A 25,024-nucleotide genomic window follows, 5' to 3' on the forward strand; every position below is an offset into this window, starting at 1 on the left:
TTCGTAGGCCTTCAGTGATAACTTTCTCCAGCCGGTACTGCTGCTGCCCATATAACTACCGCCACTGTCACTCGCTTGTTTCACGCAGACTTCGTCCAGCCGCTGGACACACGTCGTTACTGCTATATTAATTATTTATTCTGTGCCCTCATTCGAAGGGAGCAAGCCGTGTGCCGCAAGATTTAATTTGAAAAACTGCCGATCCTTGCTATATATTTATTCAAGATGATATCTTGGTTACATTTGTTATCATACAAACAAAAAAATACATGGTCAACATTTTTTTTTCGTAGGCCCTTGGAGTTTTCGGCCCCTGACCGTAGACAGCCCAACCGTGCTAATCCGAGGTGCCAACCGTGCTAAGAATATTTGGAATACACGTACACACCCACAGCAAGTTGATGCTTTATTTACACATTTAAATATATATATGCTGTCACGAAGATACATTTTAGAGGGACATTAGACAGTATAGCACTACAACTTTCTACAGAAGAAATTGACAATACAATAAAAATTACAGCGTTCCGAAAGGGCATTTAAAATTGATCTGTTTTGTTTTAAAAATACATACTCAAATATTAGTTTTTTTTATATAATCTGTTTGCAAAACAAAAAAATCGAACTCATTCTTTACAGAGCTTCCTGGAGTATTATACTATAACGCACACAGACCTCTCTAAGTGTTGAGAATTATCAACACCACCACCCTCAGAACACAAAGGATCGTACACACACACATACACACTCGCACAACTAACAATATTTTTTACATAGCGCCTTTCACAGTAATTAACCTGCTATCCATCCTAGCACGCAATGTTTCAGGTTTATGGTGCTATTTATTTTCAATTCAGCACCAGTGTGCGGTCTTTATAAGACGGCTTTCTGCCAACTTATAACATCAAATATTCATTGAGGTCCGTTGCAATCTTTTTGTTTGAATAGCCCTGCGATGTATTTTTTTAGATGTTTGTGTTGTTGTTCAGCATGATGTCCGACGTTTCGCACCACATTCTGGGAGCTTCTTGAGGTACAGTTCTTGAAGAAGCTCCTAGCACTTCATGGCAAAGCTAGAGAGATTTTAAAAGGTCACTTACTGCCGAGTAAGTTTAGCCATATCCACACAAATCACCGAATATGCGGTTAATGCATGAGTGTAAAATAGACACTCCTGTGTGCGACTAACATAACGTCACACTGCCCAAAATAAACTTATGGCAGCGTATCTGCAATTGAACAACTCTTAAAGAAAGAAAATGGGCAAATCACCTATGAGCGAACATCGAGTAGTCCTGCTTCATCGGCCACATAAAATAAGTAAACAGCCACCTACTGTTAATTTACTCAACTAGAGCTGAAATTTAGAAAACAGGCACACAATCTGGGGGTCATCCTGGGTTCTGAGCTGACCTATTCTCACCACACATTTCACCTGTCAGACTACCAATTTACATCTTCGCAAGATATCCCCTGCATTCGAAATTGCCTCTCACACCGCTGCTGAACCGATCATTCGTGTATTCGTTAATCTCCAGGCTTGATGACTGTAATGAATAAGCGTAGTTTATAATACGCACAAGATCCACGGACGTAAATGACCGTGACTCTAATCCCCTCCTTATATGGCCATTCCGCGTTTTGTCATTCATTGACTCAAATATGTTCAAAATACCACTGCAACAGCTCTTAATCATAGCCATGAACGTCATCACATTACCTACACCCGCCAGCTTATGTTCACTTCATTGGCTTCCCCCCTCCCCCCATCCACTATGAAATAAAATTTAGGATCACACTTAGTGTTTTAAATCTTGCACGGACTCTCCCTCGCTCATCTCTTTCCCCCTCTCATTTCTGCCTCCGCCACTGCCCGTGACCTTCGCTCATCTGGCCTGGAGTTGCTAACTACACCCAAGAAGAAAATTACTACAGGCGGACGAGCGTTTACATTTTCATCCCCCTCAAGTCTGCATTGGCACCACTTCCACTTCATACCCGCCAGATTCCACTCCAAAGTGTAAATCCTGGTTTAAAAACATTTTATTCACCTCCGAATGTCTTGGTTGTGGAGAGTGTGCGTCTTTAAACGACTTAACGGGTAGTTGTTTGACTGCCACCCGCCCTAAGGATTTTACCCCTGGCCTGTGCCTGAGGAGCTGGGATAAACTTCCTGGTGTTGGTTTGTGGGTTGATGTTCTCGGCTGGCAGCGTGAGCTGCTGAGCGTTTGACCTGGTTCGCACTACAAGCAACTTTTTAGACACCTTTTAGACTCTCTCCTAGCCTAGTACTTGTAATTTGCATGATGTACTTAATAAATCCTGTTCAGTGGTCTTTCTGTTTAGGATTTCTTTGCACCTTTTTACGTAAAACTTAAATATAGTATGGCGTTTTGAGATACAACAGTATGAATGACGCTATATAAAATTAGATTATTAATTCTTATCATCGTTAAATAAAGGATATGTATGTCTGAGGTGTTGAAGTGTTGTTGTGTTGTCGGTGTCTGATGTGCGAGTGTTGACGTCTGCAGTGTCATAGTGTGGCATGTGTATTGTGTTTTAGTGTGGTGCTGTCGTGTGGATGTCTGTGGTGATGGTGATGTATGGCATCGTAATGTGGGTGTTTGTCATTTTCTACGAGATGTGGTCAATGAGTACGGGATGTGGCGTGGATGCGGACTATTAGGGCAGTGTGCGTATGTGCAGAAAGCAGTGGTGGATTGTGTGCGGTGGCGTGTGTGTGTCAGACGCTATCAAGATGTCTGCCTTGGTGTGTGAAAGCTACGTGGATGTGTGTGGTGGCATGGATGTGTAATGCTGTGTGTGGTGTGTCGCTCTGTGGTTGTGTCGCTCTATCGGGAGTGGTAGTGTAGCGGTTGGTGCGTTGCGCTCAAACCCGGCGTCCCGAGTTCGATTCCCGCTCACGGCCAACGCCAGTGACGATTATCTGAACCTGTTTTAGATCTCTCCTAGGTCTGCTCAGCCTCAAATTAGTATCTGGTGCGGTGTTGAAAATCTCGCCACTGAGCAGACAAAGGCGGCCGGGCATGGTCCTGGCCACCCACCACCTCGTGTGCCGTGCTGGCCATCATAGGTGCTCAATAACGGCACTTGCCCCAACAGTCTGTTAAGGCTATACGGGGGGCATATCTTTGTCTTTGTCGCTCTGTGGTTGTGTACGGTGGACGTGTGTGTGACGTTACGTGGACGAGTACGGTTGCGTGAGTGCGTGTGCGTGACATTGTTGTTGTTGTACATGGCGACACAGGGCAGAACTGTGGTCACGGTCTCTCCCACTCTGCCTCGGTGAGGTTGGAGGCGAACGCGTGCAGGTTTCCCATCTGGCTCAGGCCACTCTGGATGTGCGCCACGTGGATCTCCACGTTGTTCTGAAAGCAACTGGAGCAGCACAAATCGCACGCGAGTAAAATCTCCGTTAACCACCGCCACCCCCCCAGTCGCAGCAACGTAGACCAATTAGGCAAACGCGCGCCGATTTGTTCGCTGCCCGTGTCAATTTTAATAAGCAACAGCGCCTCCGCTCAAAATCCCCCAGAATGCACCCGACCTCGTCAGACCTCGGGTTGAGCCCGGATAGTGCCTGGTTAGGTGGCCTTTACGGCCTGCTGAGGGGCTATGCTGTCAGCAGAGAGCAGTGCAAGCAACCCAACATCCATGCTCCCCAAGCCTTCACAAGTGACGCTGACCGACGTGGTCAGGTATGGTGAAATATCCCCCCCCGACCTGCACAACGTGAGGAGGATGGAGGGAAGGGGTGGGGAGGGCCATCATCCAGCTGTGGATTTGACCAAAGGGCTGCAGATGTACTTTGCAAGAGCAGTCAACTTCAAGGCAACCGTTGCTATAAAGTAGACAACAAAAGTCAAGTCCGTGTCGCAGCGGTGAAATTTCCACAACAGTACGGGTGGATGCGCTGAATTACAAGGATAACGACGGGATGATTCGTCACACGAGCTCTATATTTATATATCGCACCAACAAGCCGCGTAAGAACATTTAGAAACTATAACAGCGCAAATAACGCCTATGTTAAAGACCTGATGCTATGCGATTCTGTGCCGCAAGTCCGTTAATAATGAAAACGAGCACACTAGGCGTTTTCTCGCCATGCTTATATCACAAATACGCTATGTTCTATAGACTGATTTAGTCTTCCGATGCATGGTGATGTTGCAGACAACGTTCACATTCAGTAAATGTGGGACCGTGACGACGGCACACACGTTGCCGACGCCAATTCAAATAACGTAACAGGATCTTTAACGTTTAAACTGTGAAGCAGACGGCAATCATTTTTGGTTAACACACTTTAGATGCGGGAGGAAACCAGAACACCTAGATCACTATCTCTCCCCCCTGCCCCCCGCACTGATAGAGCTTAGTCCAGACTTTTCTGTACTGCCATCCCTCGGCAGAACTACAGTTACGGCATCTTCTCGACGCCCACTGGGAGGGAGCCGGAACCGATGAAGAGGAGTCCACTTGCCAGGGTTTATAGGCCACTCAATGCCGACGGGAAAGGAATTTTCACAAGATTCGTGTGATCCAACAACCCTCTCCAACTGTGCTAGATTGCAGGCAAGAGGTGGCGGCCTCTGAAACGTGAACATCTCTGGATCAGAATACAGTAAAACCTTGGATTGCGAGTAACTTGGTCTGCGAGTGTTTTGCCAGACGAGCAAATTTTTTAAATAAATATTAATTTGATAAACGAGCGAGGTCTTGCAATACGAGTAGTACGTATACGCTTTGTCTGCCGAGCGTCACGTGATCACAACTGATATACGAGTGCTTTGATATACGAGTGCTTTGGATTACAAACACGTTTCCGGAACGAATTATGCTCGCAATCCAAGGTTTTACTGTATTTATTTATACTGGATGAAGGCAATGAGCTACACAGCCCTTTTCACAGACGCAACGGGCGGGCAAACGCAATACCGCTCTTGCCACATCATATGGTGTGATGTGATCTTCCCCGCCTGGTATACAGGAGTTCGTGGGTTCAATCCCGACCCCTGTATATTTGGAGTTTGCATGTTCTCCCTGTGGTCGCGTGGATTTTTTGTTATCCGGGTCCCCCGGTTTTTCCCCTCCACATTCAGAAACATCCATTGAGATTATTTTGATTATTTTGGTGCTATAAACGTCCAAATTAAGGGCCACTTTCTTGAGCTATTATGTGTGGCCAGGTCGCTTATGAAAAATAAGTTAATACCTCAGTGGGCTTTGGTTTAGTGTTTTGTATTTGTAAGTGTTAAGGTGATTTGTTGACCTTTCTTGTACTTTGCAGTACTATCGTGTTTTTGTACTGTTTGTTGTTGTAACGTTCTTACCCGCCCCTACTGGACATCTGAAAAAGAGCTTTATAGCTCATCAGATTCCCCCAGTAGAAATAAATATTGTGATTCTGGACAGCCAGACGAAACACACCGATGACAAATTATCTCTTGAAATCAACACTACCCCCCTCACGTGCCCGAGTATCACCTGATGTTGGTAGGGTCCAGCGAGCTGCGGATTTCGTCCAACGAGTCTGTCAGAGACTTAAATTCAAACGAGTTGAGGTCACTCTCCGCCAGCCTCTGTGTCGGGGAGGGGGCAGGCGGGAAGAAAAGCGATCAGACCGCTTTGCTCTGTAAGCACATTTCGTCTTTCGCGTATAACTTAAATCAATAATGGGTTTTAACACGTAGGCTTTCGAGACCAATATTACCTACAAGAGGATTTTTTTGGGTTAGATCGCGCAAATATAAATGTGTCGTTAAACCCGCCACCACCCGACACAGCCAATTAGTAAGATTTGTCAAGCAAACAAAACGTGTCAATTACGCAAGCGCGCGCGCGCGCTTCCTCGCACCTTGATCTGCAGGAGGAGCGCCGAGAGCCGAGCCACCAGCTCCCTGAGTCCCTCTGTGTCATCCCCGGATGCCACGCGCTCCCCAGCTCCTCCCCCTCCCGTTGTAATCGCCGACGTGGCACCACCGCGTCCCACCCCCGACCTGCCGACATCTCTCACCATCTCCTGCGCCTCCTCCAGGCACTGGCGCCGCATCTCCGTCGGCTGGTCCATGGGCTGCAGGCCCTGCTGGGGGGCTAGCTGTACGAGCGCATGTGCCAACACGAAGAACACCCCCCCGCCCCCCCCCCCGCCATTATGGAAATGTCACACATCATGTCGAGGGAAAGCAACACATCCCGGAAATGCACCGGACCGCGAGACAAAATTTTCCGCGGAGTTACAGCTGTGAGTAGCTGCACCTGGTAGCAGTACTGCTGCACGTTGAGCAGGATGTGATTGAGGTCCTTGTTGAGGTTCTCCAGGCCCAGCACGATGGTGGCATACCGCTTCTGGAAGTCGATCCCGAATGGCTCCGAATACGACCGCTGCAACGCAACAGCACAACCGCTCAATCACGTGACCGTTCACAAACTCTTCACCACGCAGTCACGAAACCCGACACACAACTGTACGATGGCACTCGAATAAACATTCGAGCGTGCATTCGCAACAATCACACGCTCATCGGTCAAACACAAATCCTCGACATCCAAGCAACCCCGAATCCGCTCTACCGCATGATCACACGCGCACACAAACCCTCAGCTGCACAACTGCTCCACCACACGATCACGTGATCTCGCTTGCACACAAACCATCCTCCAGTCTAAATATTCTGATCAACAATGCAACCGACTACGCGGCCTTATGCACAAAACGACGTCACACACAGAGGTATGTCGTGTGGGGGGCGCCAGTGGTGAGTTGTTAACTACCTCGCCTGGTATGCAGGAGGTCGTGGGTTCGATCCGAACCCTGACGCCTGCTGTATATTTGGAGTTTGCGTGTTCTCCCTTGTGGTCATGGATTTTTCTCCGGGGCCTCCGGTTTTTCCTTCCACATTTAGAACATGTATTTAGAGTATTTGGCTACTATAAATTTCCACTTGATAAGCCACTTGTTTGAGCTATCATTTGTGGCCAGGTCCCTTCTGAAAAAGAGATATATAGCTCAGTGAGCCTTACCTGGTAAATTAAAAAGTGGAGTTAAATAAAAAAAAGTTTATAGTTTAGTGTGACGGTCTCTTACCAGCTTCTCGCCCTCCGTGTTCATCTCCTTGAGCTGTTTGATGTAATCTTTCTTCGTCATCAGGATTTTGGACAGCCGCGTCTGCACAGCAGGGACGGAGGTAGGGACAGAGGGGTCATGACAGGAACAGGGCACGGTGCAATAATTCCAAACCATACATCTCCTGCGCCCGTCCCTCTTGGGCGCCTTTTCCTTCCTTTGGCTGCCACTCCGTCAATCATCTCAGCCATAACGTGTCCTGGCCAAGCACAACCACTTTTCTTCCTAATTAATTTGATTTACCCAAAGTACACTTGTTGGCAAATAAATGCACTCCTCCTCTTCCTGTTCCTCAGAGTGATGTGGCCCCGAGCAGTAGGCGCTTGTTATTACCGGAGGTGTAACAACCCTAAAATATACGCCGCAAGCTGTAGAGTAGACAATACAGGTCACCTGACGTCACTCGAAAGATGAGTGTGACATTGTGTGCCGGCGCGGTCGCCCAAAATTCTAAAAATGTACCTGCAAATTACTCAATTGGAACTACGCAAAGCAACATTGTCTCCGAATGACTGTGAAACACAGCGCCTTCATGACAGCCTTCCACTATAAGAATTGGGCAAAGCCTACGTGTAATCAAATCATTATTATTTCCAAACAGGCATCTGGAGTAATAAGCTGTGCTGCTGCTGTTGCTGCCGGTCGAGGTTATTGTTGTTGCGTGGCCAAATGGGCATCGTTACGCGCTGCCTCTCACTCACGCGCCCGTGCGTGCGTGAACTCACGACTTGAACGAGAAAGTTGATGGGGAAGCCGCCGAGGATATTGCTGTCCGGCCCGGGTGCCCCGAGGCGAGATTTCCACTCGACTTGGCCCAGCAGCGGGTCCTGGGTGACACAACAAAGACAATTATCCCCTGTGTAGCCTTAAGGTCCTGGGTGACACAACAAAGACAATTATCCCCTGTGTAGCCTTAACAGACTGTTGGGGCAAGTGCTGTTAGCGAGCACCTATGAAGGCTGGCACGGCACACGAGGGGGTGGGTGGCCAGCACCACGCCCGGCCGCCTTTGTCTCCCCAGTCGCGATGTTTACCACACGCCTCATTTGAGGTCGAGTCGACCGGTTCAGATAATCGTCACTGGTGTTGGCCGTGAGCGGGAATTGAACTTGGGTAGCCAGGGTTCAAAGAGCAATGCGCATGCGTGCAACTGCATTGGAGTGCGTGCGTACGTGAACCTGTTTTATACACACAAGCAGTGTAAAGGTGGCACAGTGGTAAGCTCACCGTGCTACGAACGCAACAACCTCTCCGTTCGACTCCCAGCACAGCTAACATATGTGGCAAATATTTGAAACAGTCCTGCAGCCTTCCCAAGGTCTGCCCAGCCTTAAAATGAGCATCCGGTGTGGTCAATTAATATCAAGTGCCATGCTTGCCTCACAGCACTTCTCAAGTCTGTTTGGCTGAGTGCGCATTTGCATGTGTGTGTGCATGCGACGCATTTGGTACAGTAGAGGGCACAGGTGGTGCATCGGCCAGTCCGCTCAATCAGTCAACCCGTGGCACCTGGGTCTGCCCCGTGCCCTCCTGCCAGCGGGCGTTCGACACGTCACATGGCCTTAACGTGCACATAGCCTGGCACAAGCGCCGTGGTGAGGTCACCTCCACTTAGCGGCGAATGGTGGTTGTTGTTATGCGACGATATCAGCACCGTGGGGAAGCCCCCCCCCCCCCCCGCCCCCAGAGCGCCGAGCCGGCCTTCATAGGTGCTTGCAAACGGCACTCGTCCCAATAATCTCCGCAGGTTACGTGGCGCGGGAGGGAAGTTTGTACTTGTGCGTGTAAACGTGCGTAAGCGCGGATCGTACCGCGAGCGGGGAGGCCAACACCATGGAGCTGTAGTGCACACGTGGCGGGCTGTTGAAGGTTTTTACGGGACGCTGCTTTTGCGCAAACGACGAGATGGGCATGCTGTCCTGCGGCTCGTTGCTCTGCGGGAGGGAGGAGGGTAAATGTTTAAAACAAACAATAAACGACATGGTGAACGAAGCAAGGTGCCGAGTAACCGATATTTTTTTTTTGCTTCTTCTATATTGGGAAGAGGGAGGGAGGGAAGGAGGGAGGGAGGGAGGTGGCTTAGAAGTCAGAATGCCGAGCTGGCATTGCTCAGATCTTGAGGTTTGAATCGTGGCAGACGCGTATGATTAAAAACCAGGTTCAAGGTGCAGCAGCAGTGTTGATGGTCTCAGCTCGACGACACAAAAGAAATACCATCCCCAATAAAGTTGGATCTGCAACATAATTTGGTTATGTTCCAGCTCGAAAAATGGAAAATATCGGTTTGACTGTCGTGGGATCAACGTGTTACTCTCAGTGCCAGAGCTGGTGGGAAAGTGATGCCCCCTACTGTGTTGAACAGAGGTCATTTGAAGGGATCTCAGAAGTAGCTCTGCGACATCTGCTTCCATGGACCGTTTCTCTAACACGAAGGGTTGCGCTGGTCTGTGATTCTCGGTCTCGCCAAATATTATTGCCTTGATTCAAGGGCACCAAAATAAGAAAAACTGCTGCAAGAGAGAGAATGGGTCCTCGTGCCATGGGCTGCAGAAATGGGCCCGTTGACGGGCATGTCATGACGATATATGGGAAACAGAATTATGGTTAGAGACAACGTTAGGTTTCATCTTCTTTGGTTCTTTCGGCAAAGTCACGTAGAATGAGAATAAAATAACATAATAAAATAACACAATAAAATTCTCACGACGTTGTGGCCGAAACGTCGTGAGAATTTTATCGTGTTATTTTATTTTATTCTCACTCTACGTGACTTTACCGAAAGAACCAAAGAAGATGAATCCTTGCAGTCACGAAAGCTTTAAATCGAAATTTAACGTTAGGTCTGTTTAACATGCAGGCTTTCGCGACCAATATCATAAAGGTTTTGGGGCGAGATCGCGTAAGTATAATTCTAAATGTTGTGGAATTACTCTCCAACAACGATGGGATGAAGTAGTAACTAAGTGGCACGTTTTGTTTACACGACAAACCTTAGTGGCTGTCGGGTGGTGGATGGTTACGACACATTTGTACTTACGCGATCTAACCCAAAAACCTGTATTATGAACATCAAGGTCTACTGATTGGCTGGAGCAGCGGTATTTTGCATGATAAAGAGGACTGTTAAATATGGGAAGACGTTAACTCAAGTGGGATTTAAGAAATACAGCATGGATCCAGTGTTCCTCGGGTACCGTATTACCCATTCACGTAATCACCTACCTCAAACAACTTTCCCACCCAAAACCCACCGACCTCTCTCAACCCAACAAACTGCCACCTCAACCATCCAACTACCCACTCACCCATCCAACCATCCACTCACCTGTACAACCAACCACTCACCTCCCTCGCCTGCCAAATCACTCGCCAATATGTATGGGGGGTGGGTAGTCTACCCTCCCCCCTCCCCCCTCCCCCCCCACCCCCTCCCCCCCCCACCCCCTCCCCCCCCGTGTACGTACGACGACTTCGATGTCGGGGATGGTGTGCGTGCCGAGGCCCGGGCGATCGAAGGTTACGCGGTAGGTGGCTTTGATGGTGTCGACCGCGTCGATCTGCCCCGTGAAGAGCCCGTCGTGCTGACCCCGCAGGCGCGCTGCTCACACACAACGCGAAAACTATTAAAATATTTCTTGTTTTACCAGGTAGAGGCCCCACTGAGCTATACAGCTCGTTTTAAGAAGCAACCTGGCCATCACAAAATGATAGCACAACAAAGTGGCTTATCACGTGGAAATTTATAACAGCCAAATACTCAAAACACACGTTTATTATTATAAATGGTGAGGGAAAAACCGGAAGACCTGGAGAATAATCCAGGCGACCACGAAGAGAACATGCAAACTCTAAATATACAGGCATCAGGGTAGGGATCGAACCCACGACCTCCTGGATACCAGGCAAGGGAGTAACATCTCGCCACCGCGGTGCTCAAAGACAAAGATCCCCCCCCCCATATGGCTTCAACAGACGATTCAGCCAAGTGCTGTTAGCGAGTAGCACCTATGAAGTTCGGATCGGCATACGCGGGGGGGGGGGGGGGGGTGGAGGGGCGGTTGTGGCCAGCACCATCTCCGATGGCCTTTGTCTTCCGAGTGGCAATGTTTTTTTACACACCGCACCAGGTACTCAATAGAGGGCGAGTCGACCTAGGGAAGGCCCAGGACCAGTTCAGATAATCGTCACTGGTGTTGGCCGTGAGCGGGGAATCGAACTCAAGTCGCCAGGTTCATAACGCTGCGCGCTAACCGCTACACTACCTCTCCCCACGCACGTACACACACGCGTGCACACGCACACCAAAGCATAAACCATCACGTGAACTATGGTCATCCTCGCAGCAGCTTTTGGTTGACCATTGAAAAAATACGGTCACTGCATCGCACGCTTTCAGATGCGCTTTCGTGGCCGTCTGGAATGCTCTTCCTTCCGATATTAGGAAGCCACTGGAACTATGCACTTTTAAATCATCTAGATTGAAAACGAATTTCTGTAGAACTACTTTGTGTGTTAGTTTGTTGTTCCCACGCACTTCTGATTAGCACGGTTGGCTACGTACCGTGCAAAAAAAATTCAACATAGATACCAAAGACAAACATCCCCCATATAGCCTGAAATAGACTGTTGGGGTAAGTGCTGTTAGCGAGCACCTATAAAGGCCGTACGGTGCACGAGGGGGGCAGGTGTGGCTAGCACCACATAGGGCCACCTTTGTCTCCCCAGTGGTAATGTTTTGCTCAATGCACCGGGTACTCATTTAAAGCTGAGTCGACCTCGAAGAGGTCCAGGACAGGTTCAAATATTCGACACGAACTCAGCTCACTGGAGTTCGTAGAGCAGTGCACTAACCACTACACTACTGGTCCCCATCGCGCGTGCACCACACAAATGCCAGATTATCACATTAGTTTTGAGTTGACTGAGCAGAGGACCCCATAGTTAGGTTCAGAGACCACTTGGCACATATCAGAAGCAATTTTTTTCTCTCAGTCACTATGGCACCGTCCCACATATACAGCAGGCATGTGAGAACGGCTCCATTAAAATCGATTCTTACGATCACGATAGATGCATCAAATTGTACGCACGCAATCATCAATTATTAATTAAAGCGACACATGAACGACGTGTTACCTGTGACTTTGGTGCCGATGACGAGCGGGAGCGGGATTTCCTCGGGCAGCTCCTTGAAGGAGCTCAGGTCAGTCACCTTCTGCTGCTGCAGCTGCCGGATCTTGTGCCTCTTCTGGAGGAGGGCCGTTCGCTCCTCCGCGAAGAAAGCCTCCGAACACCTGGCACACACGGTCAAAGCACCCGGTCACAACCTTCGACCCAGCGCACGGACGCTCGGTCTCCGCTCCTGCCCCCCCCGCAATTGTCTGGAACGACCTCCCTTCTCCCCTGGCCATCCGTGCCGTCGACTCCCCTGCCTCATTTAAGCTCCTTCCCTCCCTCTCTGCCTCTCATCTCACTCTACGCCCATCGGCGTACGCTCCTTCCCCTTCCCTCTCTCATCTTACTCCACTTCCCTCATCCATGTAATCTCCTACCTCTTCCCTCTCATTACACTCTCGTACCTCTCGCCTCGGACCGAAATCTCTCTAGAAAGTAATTACGTCCACTATTCGTCATGCAGAATTTTGAGATGCGGTTGCATGTGCACCAGGCACGTGCGGCACGTGCGAGTCACGTGTGCGTGCTAGTCGCGTGTGCTAGCATGTGTAATAACCTCTTGTCTGTGTTTATGCCATTGTGCACTAGGCCCATACATGCCAGCACATGAACAGGGTGCGAAAGCCGTGTACGGGCACATGCTCGTGTGCGCTAGCCGTGTGTGCTAGCTCGCATGTGCTAGCTGTCTGCGTTAAGCGTGCGTGCGAGCTAGCGTGTGTGCGAGCTGGCATGCGCTAGCTGTGTGCGTTAACCGTGCGTGCGAGCTAGCGTGCACTAGGGGTGCGCACAAGCCAGCGTGCGCACGAGGGGGTATGCGCGAGCTGGCGTGTGCGCGAGCTGGCGTGTGCGCGAGCTGGTCTGTGCGCGAGTTGGCGTGTGCTAGCTGTGTGCGTTAACCGTGCGTGCGAGCTAGCGTGCGCGCGAGCCAGCACGAGCTAGCGTGCACGAGCTAGCGTGCACCTAGGGGTGCGCACAAGCCAGCGTGCGCACGACGGGGGATGCGCGAGCTGGCGTGTGCGCGAGGTGGCGTGTGCACGAGCTGGCGCGTGCCAGGGGTGTGCGCGTGAGCGTACCGCCGTGGCTTGCCCATGAGCCGCCGCACCTTCCCCCACTCGACGCGGGAGAGGCGTCTCGTCCGCAGCTGAGGGAACGACTCCTTGAGGCACACGCAGAAGTCATTGTCGCCCTCGAAGAGAGGCCTGCCCGGCGTCATGGAGGAGCGCGAGAAAACGGCAGACACACACACCACCCTTGGGCACAAGTTTTCACCAGCAACAAAAGTAACTGAAAATCATTATTATTATTTTAAAATCTAGTTTTGATTTTACCAGGTAAGGCCCACTGAGCTCAACAGCTCTTTTTCATAAGCGAATCTGACCATCACAAATGATAGCTTGAAAGAGTGGCTTATCACGTGGAAATGTATAGCAACCAAATACTTGAACCAGAGGACCCGGAGGAAAAAACAATGCTACCACAGAGAGAACACGCAAACTCGAAATATGGCATCAGAGTTGGGATCGAACCCACGACCTCCTGTAATCCAAAGCGAGGTAAGTTAACACCTCGCCACCGTGTCGCCCCGTCAAGAACGCAAGTGAGCAATTCAGTTTGTGGAAAAAAAATCTTATTCGTCAATAACTCTGAAGCCTAAAAAGGATACAAATGTATTCTATGGGTCTTTCGGTAAAGTCACGTAGATAGGTTCAAATAAAATACAACAAACTACGACGTTTCGATCGCAACATAAGCGGTCGTCATCTGATGCCGTCGTGGTTTTTTGTTATTTTCTTTGAACCTATCTACGTGACTTTAGCGAAAGACCCATATAATATTAATTCCTGCAGTCACGAAAGCTTTAAGCCAGGATAAAAAATTTAAAAATAGTTGACATTTTGGGTAATGTCCCATCTTCAAATGCTATAATAAAGGGCCATTGCCTAAAATATCGCCTATTATATACTTTTTCTTTCAAGGCCACATTGTTATTCATGAATTTTGGAGATTTTTTTTGTGCTTGAGCACCGCTGTCAATGCAACAGCATCGCCAAATAATTTGCTTATATACTCCATGGGCAATTCTGAGCCGGTGTAGAAAATCCTACAATGCTACAGCAGGGGTCAGTATCTCGATAAGCCAAATCACTGTCAACTTCCAGGAAGTGCTACTTATTGGAAAATACTGCAACAATCACGGTTAAAATGCGCTCACACCACATTTGAAGGGAACCAAGAGGCCACTTGCGGCTATGCTGGGGAAATATTAGGATTGACCATATGCCCATCCACGCTGGTATGGGCCAAAAACTCTACGTCCCATAAACCGATCGCGACAAAACTTGCCATGCATCCTACAGATGCAACGCCCAGAATCCATAACACAAGTCTTCAACCAACAAGTCACTCTAAAAAAATATTTCACATTTACTTTTTATTTTACCAGGCAAGGCCCACTAAAATAGCTTTTAGGCACATCTGTCAATGCAACACTTGCAAGCATTTGCTAATTCTATGAAAATAGGAATAGGTTTAACCCTTTCTGGCAATAAAACAGGTGTGTTAAGATGTTCAAACACCAAATAGAAAACTTTAGCAAGGAATCAAGTCTGCATTAACCACACGTACTTGTGGCGAACATGCAAACATCCTCTGATAATATTTGGTAATGCTTTTGTTTGTAAACAACGCAACTTTGTGTGCCAGCATAATAAAAACATGTGAATCAATACGCATGCGTGTGGTGCATTAGCATGTGGATTAATTAACACGTGCGCCTATGTGGCTGCACCCGTGCGCGCGTTATTCGAACGCGTGCACGCCTGCAAGGGTGCGCGTGTGTGTGTGTCCAAGAGAGAGTGCCACACTTACTTGTCTATGTTGGAGTAGAACCACTCGTAGATGCACCACTTGTGAGCCTTGGGCAGCTTGAGGAGGTTACGGAGACGGATGCCGACCTTCTGCGCGCTGCGTTTGTCTGGAGTGGTGAGACCCGCAGACAACTTCTGCAACAGGGCACAGGGGTGGGGTGGAGGGGAGTGCAAAGTTTTGAAACTCCCTTCACCACCATCTCCATTACTACCGCCTTAGCATGGAAATACGTGGCAGTCTCATCGTACTCCACGCAATGGACCTACTTTTCAGGGCAGAAATATAGAGACGTCAGAAGGCTTTGAATGCCATGCAGTTGGATAATGTGTTTTAAAAAGTGGTGCCTGGAAAACACCGAAAGACTGGAAAAAGTTTAAATACAGCCTTGTATATTATGTACGTTGAGCTTATTTTGCACCGTACGTAGCTAACCATGCTAATCGGAGGTGTGGCGAAGAATAAGAAAACGGAACACAAAAAGCATTTTAAAGAAATTAATTTTAAAATTTTTTATAAGAGGTAAAATATTTTTTACGAGATGGAACGTTTTCGAATTTTTTTTTACCTCCAAACAAAGCTCCTGGTATCATCAGATCTCATAAACTATGCTCCATGCCTTCACCAACCCACATTTAAATTACTTAATTATCCAGGAAAGCCACACTGAATGGTAGGACTATTTCAGGAGGGTCCTGTTACATTGGGTTTTTATTTTAAGATTGTTTTAGCCGATTAACGATGAGTGTGTTTATACGTGTAGCAGGAAACCAGAGCACCTGGAGAAAATTCACGTGCGCTAGAGGTGGGGGGGGGGGGGGCAACGCTCTATCCTCGTACAGATGGAAACAGATGGCCATCAGATCACTTGCTGTACTGCCTGTCGAGCGCCAGGGTTTGTGGCACCTTGACGCCCACGGGAAGGGAGATTTCACAACAAGATTCGTGTGGTGATCCAAACCGATTTATATTTGCAGAGGGCCAACACTAAAAGCGATGACAGAATGGAACGATGCAGTTGACAGGTATTGAGGAATGATTGACAGCGATAGAGGGGTACTTAGAGATAAGGAAAAGGGTAGGGGAGGGACGGGAAGCAGTGGAGGGGTGAGGGGAGCAGAGGATGGATAAGAGAGATGAGACTTTAAGAGAGGAATGGGAGGAGGTTCAGGAGGTGGACTGCTTAATGTACAAGTGGAAGGTTCCCGTATATTTGGAGTTGCATGTTCTCCCTCCGGTCGTGTCTATCTTTCTCCGAGTCCTCCGCTTTTTCCCTCCACATTTAGAATCAACGTGGCTTAGATTATTTGGCTACCATAAATTTCCACGTGATAAGCCACGTCGTTGAGAGCTATCATTTGTGGCCAGGTTCGCTTCTGAAAAAGAGGGAGGGAGGGAGGGAGGGAGGGAGGGAGGGAGGGAGGGAGGGAGGGAGGGAGGGAGGGAGGGAGGGAGGGAGGGAGGGAGGGAGGGAGGGAGGGAGGGAGGGAGGGAGGGAGGGAGGGAGGGAGGGAGGGAGGGAGGGAGGGAGGGGACCCACACCTGTGGGATCATGACAACGCGTGCGTTCTTCCGCGGAGACTTTGTGCTCGGGAGGAAATCCTCATCTTCGCTGAAGTGCAGTCGCGTCTTCTTGCGCACCTTCGAGGGCTGCCCGCACACACAAAGACCCCCCCCCCCGCCCCGTGTGGCCTTGAACACCGTTGGGGGCAAGTGCTGTTTTCCATAATAGGTACTCGCGAACGAGCGAGTACCTATTACGGTTGATGTTTATAAACTACACCTGGTTCTTCTTATTTAAGGACGAGTCGGGAATCGAACTCGTGTCGTTGGTTGCATAGTGGGCTAACCACTACAACACTACCGCTCCCCGTATGTTACGCAGAGATCCTCCTCGTATAGCCTTGTATGAGACTGTTGCTGCAAGTGCCGTTAGCGAGCAGTACCTATGAAGGCCGGCACGGCACATGAGGGGGTGGTTGGCCAACACCACGCCCGGCCGCCTTTGTCTCCCCTGTGGCGATGTTTACACATCGCACTGGGTGGGTACTCATTTGAGGCTGAGTCGACCTAACGGAGGCCCAGGACTGGTTCAGATAATTGTCACCGGTGTTCGTCGTGAGCGGGAATCGAACCATTGACCTGCATTGCAAGTGAAGCCAAGACAGCGGGACTCTTAACTGTGAAAGTTCACCAGTTATGCAGCATTGCACGAATGTCGTGTTCATGTTGTTTGAAAGAAGGACGACTCACGCTGTCTCGCTGCGCGGCGCCCTTGCGGGGGGGAGTTCGACGGCTCCATGGGCTTGATAGACCACCCTCTGTGCAAACACAAATACATAAAAGCACAACACAAGCAAAACTATATATGTACAACTGCTGCCGCGAATCGCCGCAAAGTGACGGTGACGTCACCTGTGCTTGTGCCAGGCTAGGTGCACTTTGAGGCCACGTGAAAACTCGCAGACTTTCATCTGACAGGTCACTGGACAGGGCCAAGTCTTATGGGTTAACTAACTTGACTTGTGAGATGACTGGCAGATGCACCACCTGTTCTCCCCACTGTGTCAACTTACACATACAGAAATACATGTGCACACATACATCTACATAAGGCAAAGATCCTCCTTTAGCCTACACAGCCTGTTAGAGCAAGTGCTGTTAGAAACACCTATGAAGGATGGCATGGTGCACGAGTGGGTAGTGTAGCCAGCACCAGGCCCAGACAGTTTTACCTCCCCAGTACTGATGTTAATACACCGCACTGGGTAATTATCAATAAAGGCCAAACCAACTTCACGGAGGCCCAGGGTGCTGCGATGGCGAGATGTTAACTCTTTCGACTGGTATACAGGAGGTTGTGGATTCGATCTCGACCCTGACACCTGTATATTTAGAGTTCGCATGTTCACCCCGTGGTTGTGTGGATTTTTCTCCATGTCCCCCGGTTTATCCCTCCACATTTTGAATCAAAATGATTTTATAGTATTTGGCTGCTGCTATACATTTCTATCTGACAAGCCATTTCGTTGAGCTATCATTTGTGGTCAGGTCGCTTCTGAAAAAGAGCTACGTAGCTCATTGGGTCTTCCCTGGTAAAATAAATAGTTTACTGTTAGGTTAGGACCTAGCCAGATAAATAACACTGATGGTAGCTGTGGTAAAGAATAAAACTCCCGGATTCGTCACGCAATTGCGATAACCACGACACTACCGCTCCCACACACACAAATGTATACATTTTTTGCTTCCTTCTACTGTCTGATTTGTATTGTTTCAAATTTGTTTTGTTCATGAAGATGCATTCCCTCCTTCGCCTAAATGTAGCATTATCATATCATTTACACGTATTTTTTAATAACTCGTAGACAAGCTCTAAGTATATTAATAAACAAAAACACACACAAACGCACACGTGCAGACACTAACCAAAAACACACCGCCACAAACACTCCACACCCCTACAGCTGCACACTTAACAAACGCAGTGGACACATCCACAGAGCCACAACCGCACTTTTCACAAATCCAAAGCCACTCCAAACATGTAATACAGCCACTGACTTCCAAAAATCCAGTCACAAGCAAACACTCCACAAATGCAAAGCAACGGCTCATTCCACAAACTTAAGGATAGGAAAAACACGGCAGCTCTCGGTAATATTCGACAAAACCAAACCCACAAGTTTCTTCCATCAACCACTCAATTCCACAACCCCCACTCAAACCACCAAACTGACCGGTACTCAAATCCCGACAAAACCATTCGACAGACAACGTGTGTAGAAACTAACTCCCTTCCCCCAACCATCTGTGCTGTTGAAATCCGGCACGGGTTTTTCAAGTCCAGTTTCAAGAACTTCCTTTTTTTTTGCTTCCCTTATGACTGGCTAAGATTTTCTTCTCTATTAAATAAATATGAACGCCTTTCCTGAACAGCATCTTTAGACAGCAGTGAAATTTAGATGCTCTTAAACTACACATTGTATTGTACAAATCCACAAGCACACACACGCTCAAGACAACACTATCCCCATTGTCAGTCACACGTCACTTACTACATGCGGCACAAACACACAAAGATCTGCCCATATAGCCTTTAACAGACTTTTGAGGCAAGTGCTGTTAGTGAGCACCTATGAAGGCCAGCACAGCACACGAGGGGGTGGGTGGACTTTGTCTCCCTAGTGGCAATGCTTACACACTGCGCCAGGTACTCATTTGAGGCTGAGTCGACCTAGGGGAGGAGCCCCAGAACTGGTTCAGATAATCGTCATTGGTGTTTGCCGTGAGCGGGAATCGAACTCGAGTCGCCGGGTTCGTAGCGCAGTGTGCTAACTGCTACAATACCACTCCCCACCTACCCGGGGCATAAACACACACACGGACACACTCCATACAAGTCGGCACAGATTCCACAGACGCCCAGATAGGGTCCACTGGTTTGCGCTCAGTGAACCACAACAACAAAAAATCCGAGCAGTGCACCATTCATCTCTTACATGTTATCATTATCTTGGGAGGGGCGTTTCTTATTTTGTTTTGCCCGCGTGGCGAGAGCCGTCAGGTTGAGTGTGTGTCTTACCTTTCAGGCTAACCAATGCTTCAGCCGAAGAGCCTGAAACAAGAAGAACCACGCGTATTTATTTATTACGATGACACATGTTTACGCTTTACTGCCATCACGAGGAACCGAGGCAGCTGCTTCTGCTGTGAACATTGTACACACCCCCCGTAGCACTGAGCGAATATATAATTTACGAGGATTAGAAATAACTTTTTTTGGTTCTGATATTTGCTCTATATTTGATTAACAATTCCTCTCCGGTGTATTTTTCGGGTTGTACCACGTGCTGTTTCCGTGTCTGACATTTCACTCCATGTGATGGCAGCATAATCCGAAAACACAACCGCTGCAAGAATATAATAATTCATACTTGTAAAATGCTGCAGAATGAGCCTGCAGCACGAGGAGGAACCACAGACAAACGAGAAGGCAGCCAAGCGGTGAGCTGGCGCCAACAATTGCCCAAGCTCTGCGGTCCTCTATATATTAAATTTGTTTTCAGCCAATTCATGTTTGTTTATACGTTGGATGGAATGCAGAGCACCCGGAGAAAAAGCACATGCGAGGGGGCAACACTATCCCATCACACATAAAGATTCGTCCACGTTTTGCTGTAGCGCCTTTTCCTGGTACGGCACCTGCTCGACGCCCACTGGGAGTTTCATCACAACGTCCGTGTGAGCCACCAACCCTCGCTGCCTCCACAGTGCTGGATTACACCACAGTGCTGAATTACACCACAGTGCTGGATTACACCACAGTGCTGGATTACACCACAGTGCTGGATTACACGTGTGCACAGCGACCACATTTAACTCCGGTAGTCTAGGTACACAGAATTTGGCACCATACAAGATAATGTGGGCTGCAAAAAGCACTGCTTTGAGAAATAAGTTTAGTAGTATGCTCAAGGAAAATAACAATTAGTGATAATTTCATAGATTTAAATAAAATGTTATGCTTTTGAGACAAACATTGAATCATGCGCTTCGGAATCAACTATTTTAAAATGTCTGCAAATTTACAAATTCGTAATATCAACATACATACCCACACTGACCAGCATAGTAGTTTACCACGGTTGGCTATGTACTGTAAGAAAGAAGCTTAACATACAAACCCGCACTGACCAGCGTGGCGGATTAGCACGGTTGGCTACATACGGTGTGAAAGATGTTCAACCTACATCCATACCCGCACTGACCAGCATAGTAGTTTACCACGGTTGGCTACGTACTGTGCGAAAGAAGCTTAACATACAAACATGCACTGACCAGCGTGGCGGATTAGCACGGCTGGCTACATACGGTGTGAAAGATGTTCAACCTACATCCATACCCGCACTGACCAGCAAAGGGAAGTATGATCAAATAACACTCATGACCCGCAGCGCGTGGAGAGGCCCTCATCCAACAGTAGAATGACAACATTAGCTGTACACGTATGAGACTCTCAATTTGCTTTCATCTTCTTTACCGTGTACGTGTAGAACCCACATGGTCTGTAAACCGTTTTCACTATTTAAATACTACCCCTGCCTTTCACCTTTATTACGCTCCTCCTTGAAATACTCTGTATGCTAAAGGTCAAGTTACAAAAAGCCTTGGCCTACCACAGCATTAAAAAACACCACATCTGTGGTACGGCAGCGTTAACGATACCAATAGTAAAATGTCTTACACCTCTGCTTGTAAATAAGAATCCTATTACCAAGCCCTTATTGGTATTTGGAGAGATACAATTCATACATATAAATTATAAATGTAATTCAAATGTATAAATCATGCACCGGGTGCTTTTAACAGCAGTGCAAGATACAAATAATAGAAATTCATCACATCTGTCATTGACAATTTTACAGTATAAGAGTATAAGGCGGGATAATTATCTTGGCAATAACCCTTGTCCAACATGGTTGAGATTTTAAAAAGAATTGCATTTAATACACACGGCTGCACATGCCACGAGTGAAAAATGAAAATCTTATATTATATTCTACAAGAGCTAAAAAGCTTAGAATGTGGAACAGATAGATGCCCAAAAACCAAAATGTATGAATCTGGGCCCTCAAATATTTTGATCCGGAAGTTGATTGGTTTCACTCAAACGGAAGGGTCAATGTAAAATTCAAAGTTGCTTACGTCTCGTGCAAAACATCTTAAACATATGAGCTATATCACCAATTAACAAAGTCATCTGCCTCCTGCAGTGACACTAACGCCAAGAGTAAGCAAACCCTACTGCCAGTTACTAAAATATTGGAAACCCTTTGCCAATCCACTGCTGTATGAAGGCCTCCCCCACGATATGTTGGTCATAGGAACAGTGTGACCATACTTCACCACAGTGTGGGATGAAGGGGAAATCCAGCAGCAGTTTAGATGTCACTTGTCACTGATGTTAGCCGTAGTCAGGAATCAAACGCAGGAGTTAGGATTCACGTTAGCTACTATAGTACTTAAATATGTGAATGTATAGTAACAGACTCGCTGCTTCACAGCAGGAGAGTGTAGGTAACACATCATTAATAAATACATACAGGGCAGTTGGAAACATTCATGAAAATTCAAAGCGCAAGTCGTTTGGACTTTTGCAAAGTCATAATATTAATCAGTCTTAAAGTGACATTTCTGTTACATCTGTAACACGTTTAGGAAATTACTCTGAGCCAGAGGTGGGGTTTCAATACTGCAATTTAATTAACCAAAGGCCAAACAGGACTTACAAATACTTCCGGCTGTTTACACACACTGTGACCCAATAATGCAAATAATTAGGCCTCACCTTTATATGTGACTGAGCAAGAAACAATTACACCCACAATGAAAACAATTCCTCTCCAGTACCGCGGGACGAATGATATGAAGTCACGGCCATATATGAAATAATGCCATTGGCCGCATGATATTAAGTGGCAGATTGTGTGACATGAAGTTACGGGCCATGCGAAAATTGAGCCCCACCACTGCTCTCAGCCGAACAAGCAGACATCAAGACCGACCGTGCATCTCACAGTGGCCTCCACCGCATAAGCGCCACACAGAGACCATATTATACTGATGATGATTATGAATCGCACCGGAGGGGATATGGGTTGTCCCTTTCCAGGCACGTACCCGGTGAACCCCCCCCCCCCGACTCAAGAACCGGTCAACTGGGAAGAGCACTGGGAGGTTGGAAACTCAAGGAGATTGACTCACGGGTGCCGTGCCCGGGATGAGAGTGACCTCTCTGGCTTCACAGCTGCCGAGGGGGTGGTGAGTGAACCCCGGTCGTACGTCACTGGTGGGGGGGGGAGGAGGGTGAGCGTGCAAGTCGGGGGCAGTGAGGAGCAGATGCGGTTTAGGTTCAAGAGTTTAGGGGCTCAGGGACACGGAGCGGCAGGCGGCCAGGTCATAAGTAACCTAAAAAACGAGCTGTAAACTTGTAGGCGCCTATGACTAAATCACGTGGATCGCGTCCGACTTCAAGATATCAGCTCAGCAGGGTTGCTCTGATGGGTGATCGCCGTGCATGCGAGAGATTATTACAGGCTGCGGAGGCAACATGATGACCAGCAATTGGTAGCGCAGTAAAACACTGTTGTTGGAAACTACCCCTAGAATGCATACTCTTTGGTTCTTTCGGTAAAGTCACGTAGGAGAAAAATAAAAAAAATTTTAATGAAATACAAATTTACAAAAAATCGCGACGTTTCGGGCGCAACACAAGCGCCCGTCATCAGGTGCGTCCATTCCAGCACTTGTTTCTTGCTGCGGTGGTCCTAGCTGTGGTGGTCCTGGCTGTGGTGGTCCTGGCTGTGGTGGCCCTAGCTGTGGTGGTCCTAGCTGTGGTGGCCCTAGCTGTGGTGGTCCTAGCTGTGGTGGTCCCACCTGATGACGGGCGCTTGTGTTGCGCCCGAAACGTCGCGATATTTATTTTATTTTTTCATTACTTTTTTATTTTTCACCTACGTGACTTTGCCGAAAGAACCAAAGAGTAAGGATCCTTGCAGTCACGAAAACCTCAAATCTGGAATGATACCTCTAGAATGGCTCCCTAGAGCTCCCTCTAGCGGAGGCCCTCCTCTCACCGGCAGTGGCGTGAGCAATCAGTTGCAGGGCTGCACCTTGACCATACCTCTACGCTTAACCGCCGTCACCCTACCGTACCGACCGGCCTCGTGAAGTTAAAGTAGGGCGACACCAACACCTCGATCGTCACGGCGTGGCCATCATCCAACAGTGGAGATTGTGTATGTGCACATGTACACGATTGCGGACCGCGCATCTAGGCTGCGCGTTCTAAGGCCGTTTCCACGCGAGTGAGCATCCTTCCTTCACGAGGAAGAAAAATATAAAAAAACCCAACCAAGGCCACTTTAAAAAATCATCAAATAACGCAACGCGAGATTAAAACCTTCAAGCCGTGACGTCACGCCCCCCAGTGACTTTTAAGAAATTTATTTCACCCACTTACAGGAACCTCAAAACTCTTGCGCCGCGAAGCAGCCCTTGTGGCGAGCGCACTCGCACCCGATATGCCTCATCGCGGTGGTTTTCACTCCACGCAAATTCGTTTTACTAAAACAACTACAAAAAAGGAGTTGCCCAGGGCTGAATGCGATGGGGGGGGGAGGGGGGGCGCTGACGTGACCGCAAAGGCCTAAAGGGGGCGACGGTGACGGGCAAGGGGTCGCTACCGCCACACGCGCTCACTCCCCCCTCGCCTCACAACCACCACTCATCAACACCATGAGCCTTGGTCAATCCACTGCTAGATGAAGGTCTCCACACCCCCCACCCCATCCTCTCCACCTTAACCCAATACGCCGCAACGCCGAGACGACAGTGCCGACGACGAAACGTTGCACAGGCGGCGGTGAGAAGCGCCTCAAAAGGAGAGAGGGGGCGCGGCTAACTCGTGAGCGCGAGAGTGTAACGGCGGTGAGGCAGGTGAGTGGTGGTGGTGAGTGGTGAGGAGGTGTGAGTGGTGGTGGTGAGTGGTGAGGGGTGGGTGAGCCCCACTCACTCTCGTCCAGGAGATGCTCGGCGGCCGCCGCCGCCATGTTGCTCCGGACGCACCGCTCTTTTTCAAAGAGCGCGCGGAACTCTGGGAGCCGCCGCCGGAAATGGACGGAAATTGACGGAGATAGCCGAGACGCCCGGGAGCGCCGCAGCGATTGGTTGGTGGGTCGAAGTTTAAGGTTGGGGGAGGGAGGGGTAGATACACGCCCACTCATGCAACTTTCCCCCCGCCCCCGAACGCCGAGCGAAGCCGCGATT

The 25,024-nt window shown here is 48.6% G+C and overlaps 1 protein-coding gene across 4 annotated transcripts; it reads right to left on the minus strand.

The window, feature by feature from the left end:
• Nucleotides 1–393: 393 nt before the first annotated feature.
• LIN9 (lin-9 DREAM MuvB core complex component) lies at nucleotides 394–24,932 on the minus strand. Of its 4 annotated transcripts, XM_032974184.2 has the most exons (16): nucleotides 24,771–24,926; nucleotides 22,961–23,042; nucleotides 19,779–19,811; nucleotides 17,447–17,514; nucleotides 16,736–16,843; nucleotides 15,197–15,330; nucleotides 13,402–13,527; nucleotides 12,290–12,447; nucleotides 10,618–10,751; nucleotides 8,965–9,087; nucleotides 7,879–7,980; nucleotides 7,115–7,195; nucleotides 6,286–6,411; nucleotides 5,885–6,124; nucleotides 5,515–5,609; nucleotides 394–3,402 (listed from the first exon to the last, which is right to left on the minus strand). In XM_032974184.2, exons 5-16 carry the CDS (start codon nucleotides 16,745–16,747, stop codon nucleotides 3,285–3,287), a joined length of 1,449 nt encoding a protein of 482 aa, XP_032830075.1. In that variant the 5' UTR covers nucleotides 16,748–16,843; nucleotides 17,447–17,514; nucleotides 19,779–19,811; nucleotides 22,961–23,042; nucleotides 24,771–24,926; the 3' UTR covers nucleotides 394–3,284. The 4 variants fall into 4 exon arrangements, with proteins under 4 accessions (XP_032830075.1, XP_032830073.2, XP_032830072.1 ...); XM_032974182.2 differs by lacking the exon at nucleotides 22,961–23,042 and having other exon boundaries at nucleotides 15,197–15,327; nucleotides 24,771–24,932; XM_032974181.2 differs by lacking the exon at nucleotides 22,961–23,042 and having other exon boundaries at nucleotides 24,771–24,930.
• Nucleotides 24,933–25,024: the final 92 nt, after the last annotated feature.

Source organism: Petromyzon marinus, chromosome 53, assembly GCF_048934315.1.
Source record: "Petromyzon marinus isolate PM22_M1 ecotype Great Lakes invasive population chromosome 53, UKy_Petmar_22M1.pri1.0, whole genome shotgun sequence".
NCBI lineage: Eukaryota > Metazoa > Chordata > Hyperoartia > Petromyzontiformes > Petromyzontidae > Petromyzon > Petromyzon marinus.

What these genes read in the sequence shown, in the direction of transcription:
- LIN9 (XM_032974181.2), bottom strand. Translation starts at nt 24,807, where the DNA reads ATGGCGGCGGCGGCCGCCGAGCATCTCCTGGACGAGA. An exon ending in TCCCCGACATCGAAGTCGTC is followed by an intron (nt 9,088 to 10,617) that starts GTACGTACACGG and finishes TCCCTCCCGCAG; the next exon opens with AGCAACGAGCCGCAGGACAG. An exon ending in TGCAGCAGTACTGCTACCAG is followed by an intron (nt 6,125 to 6,285) that starts GTGCAGCTACTC and finishes GCGCTCGTACAG; the next exon opens with CTAGCCCCCCAGCAGGGCCT.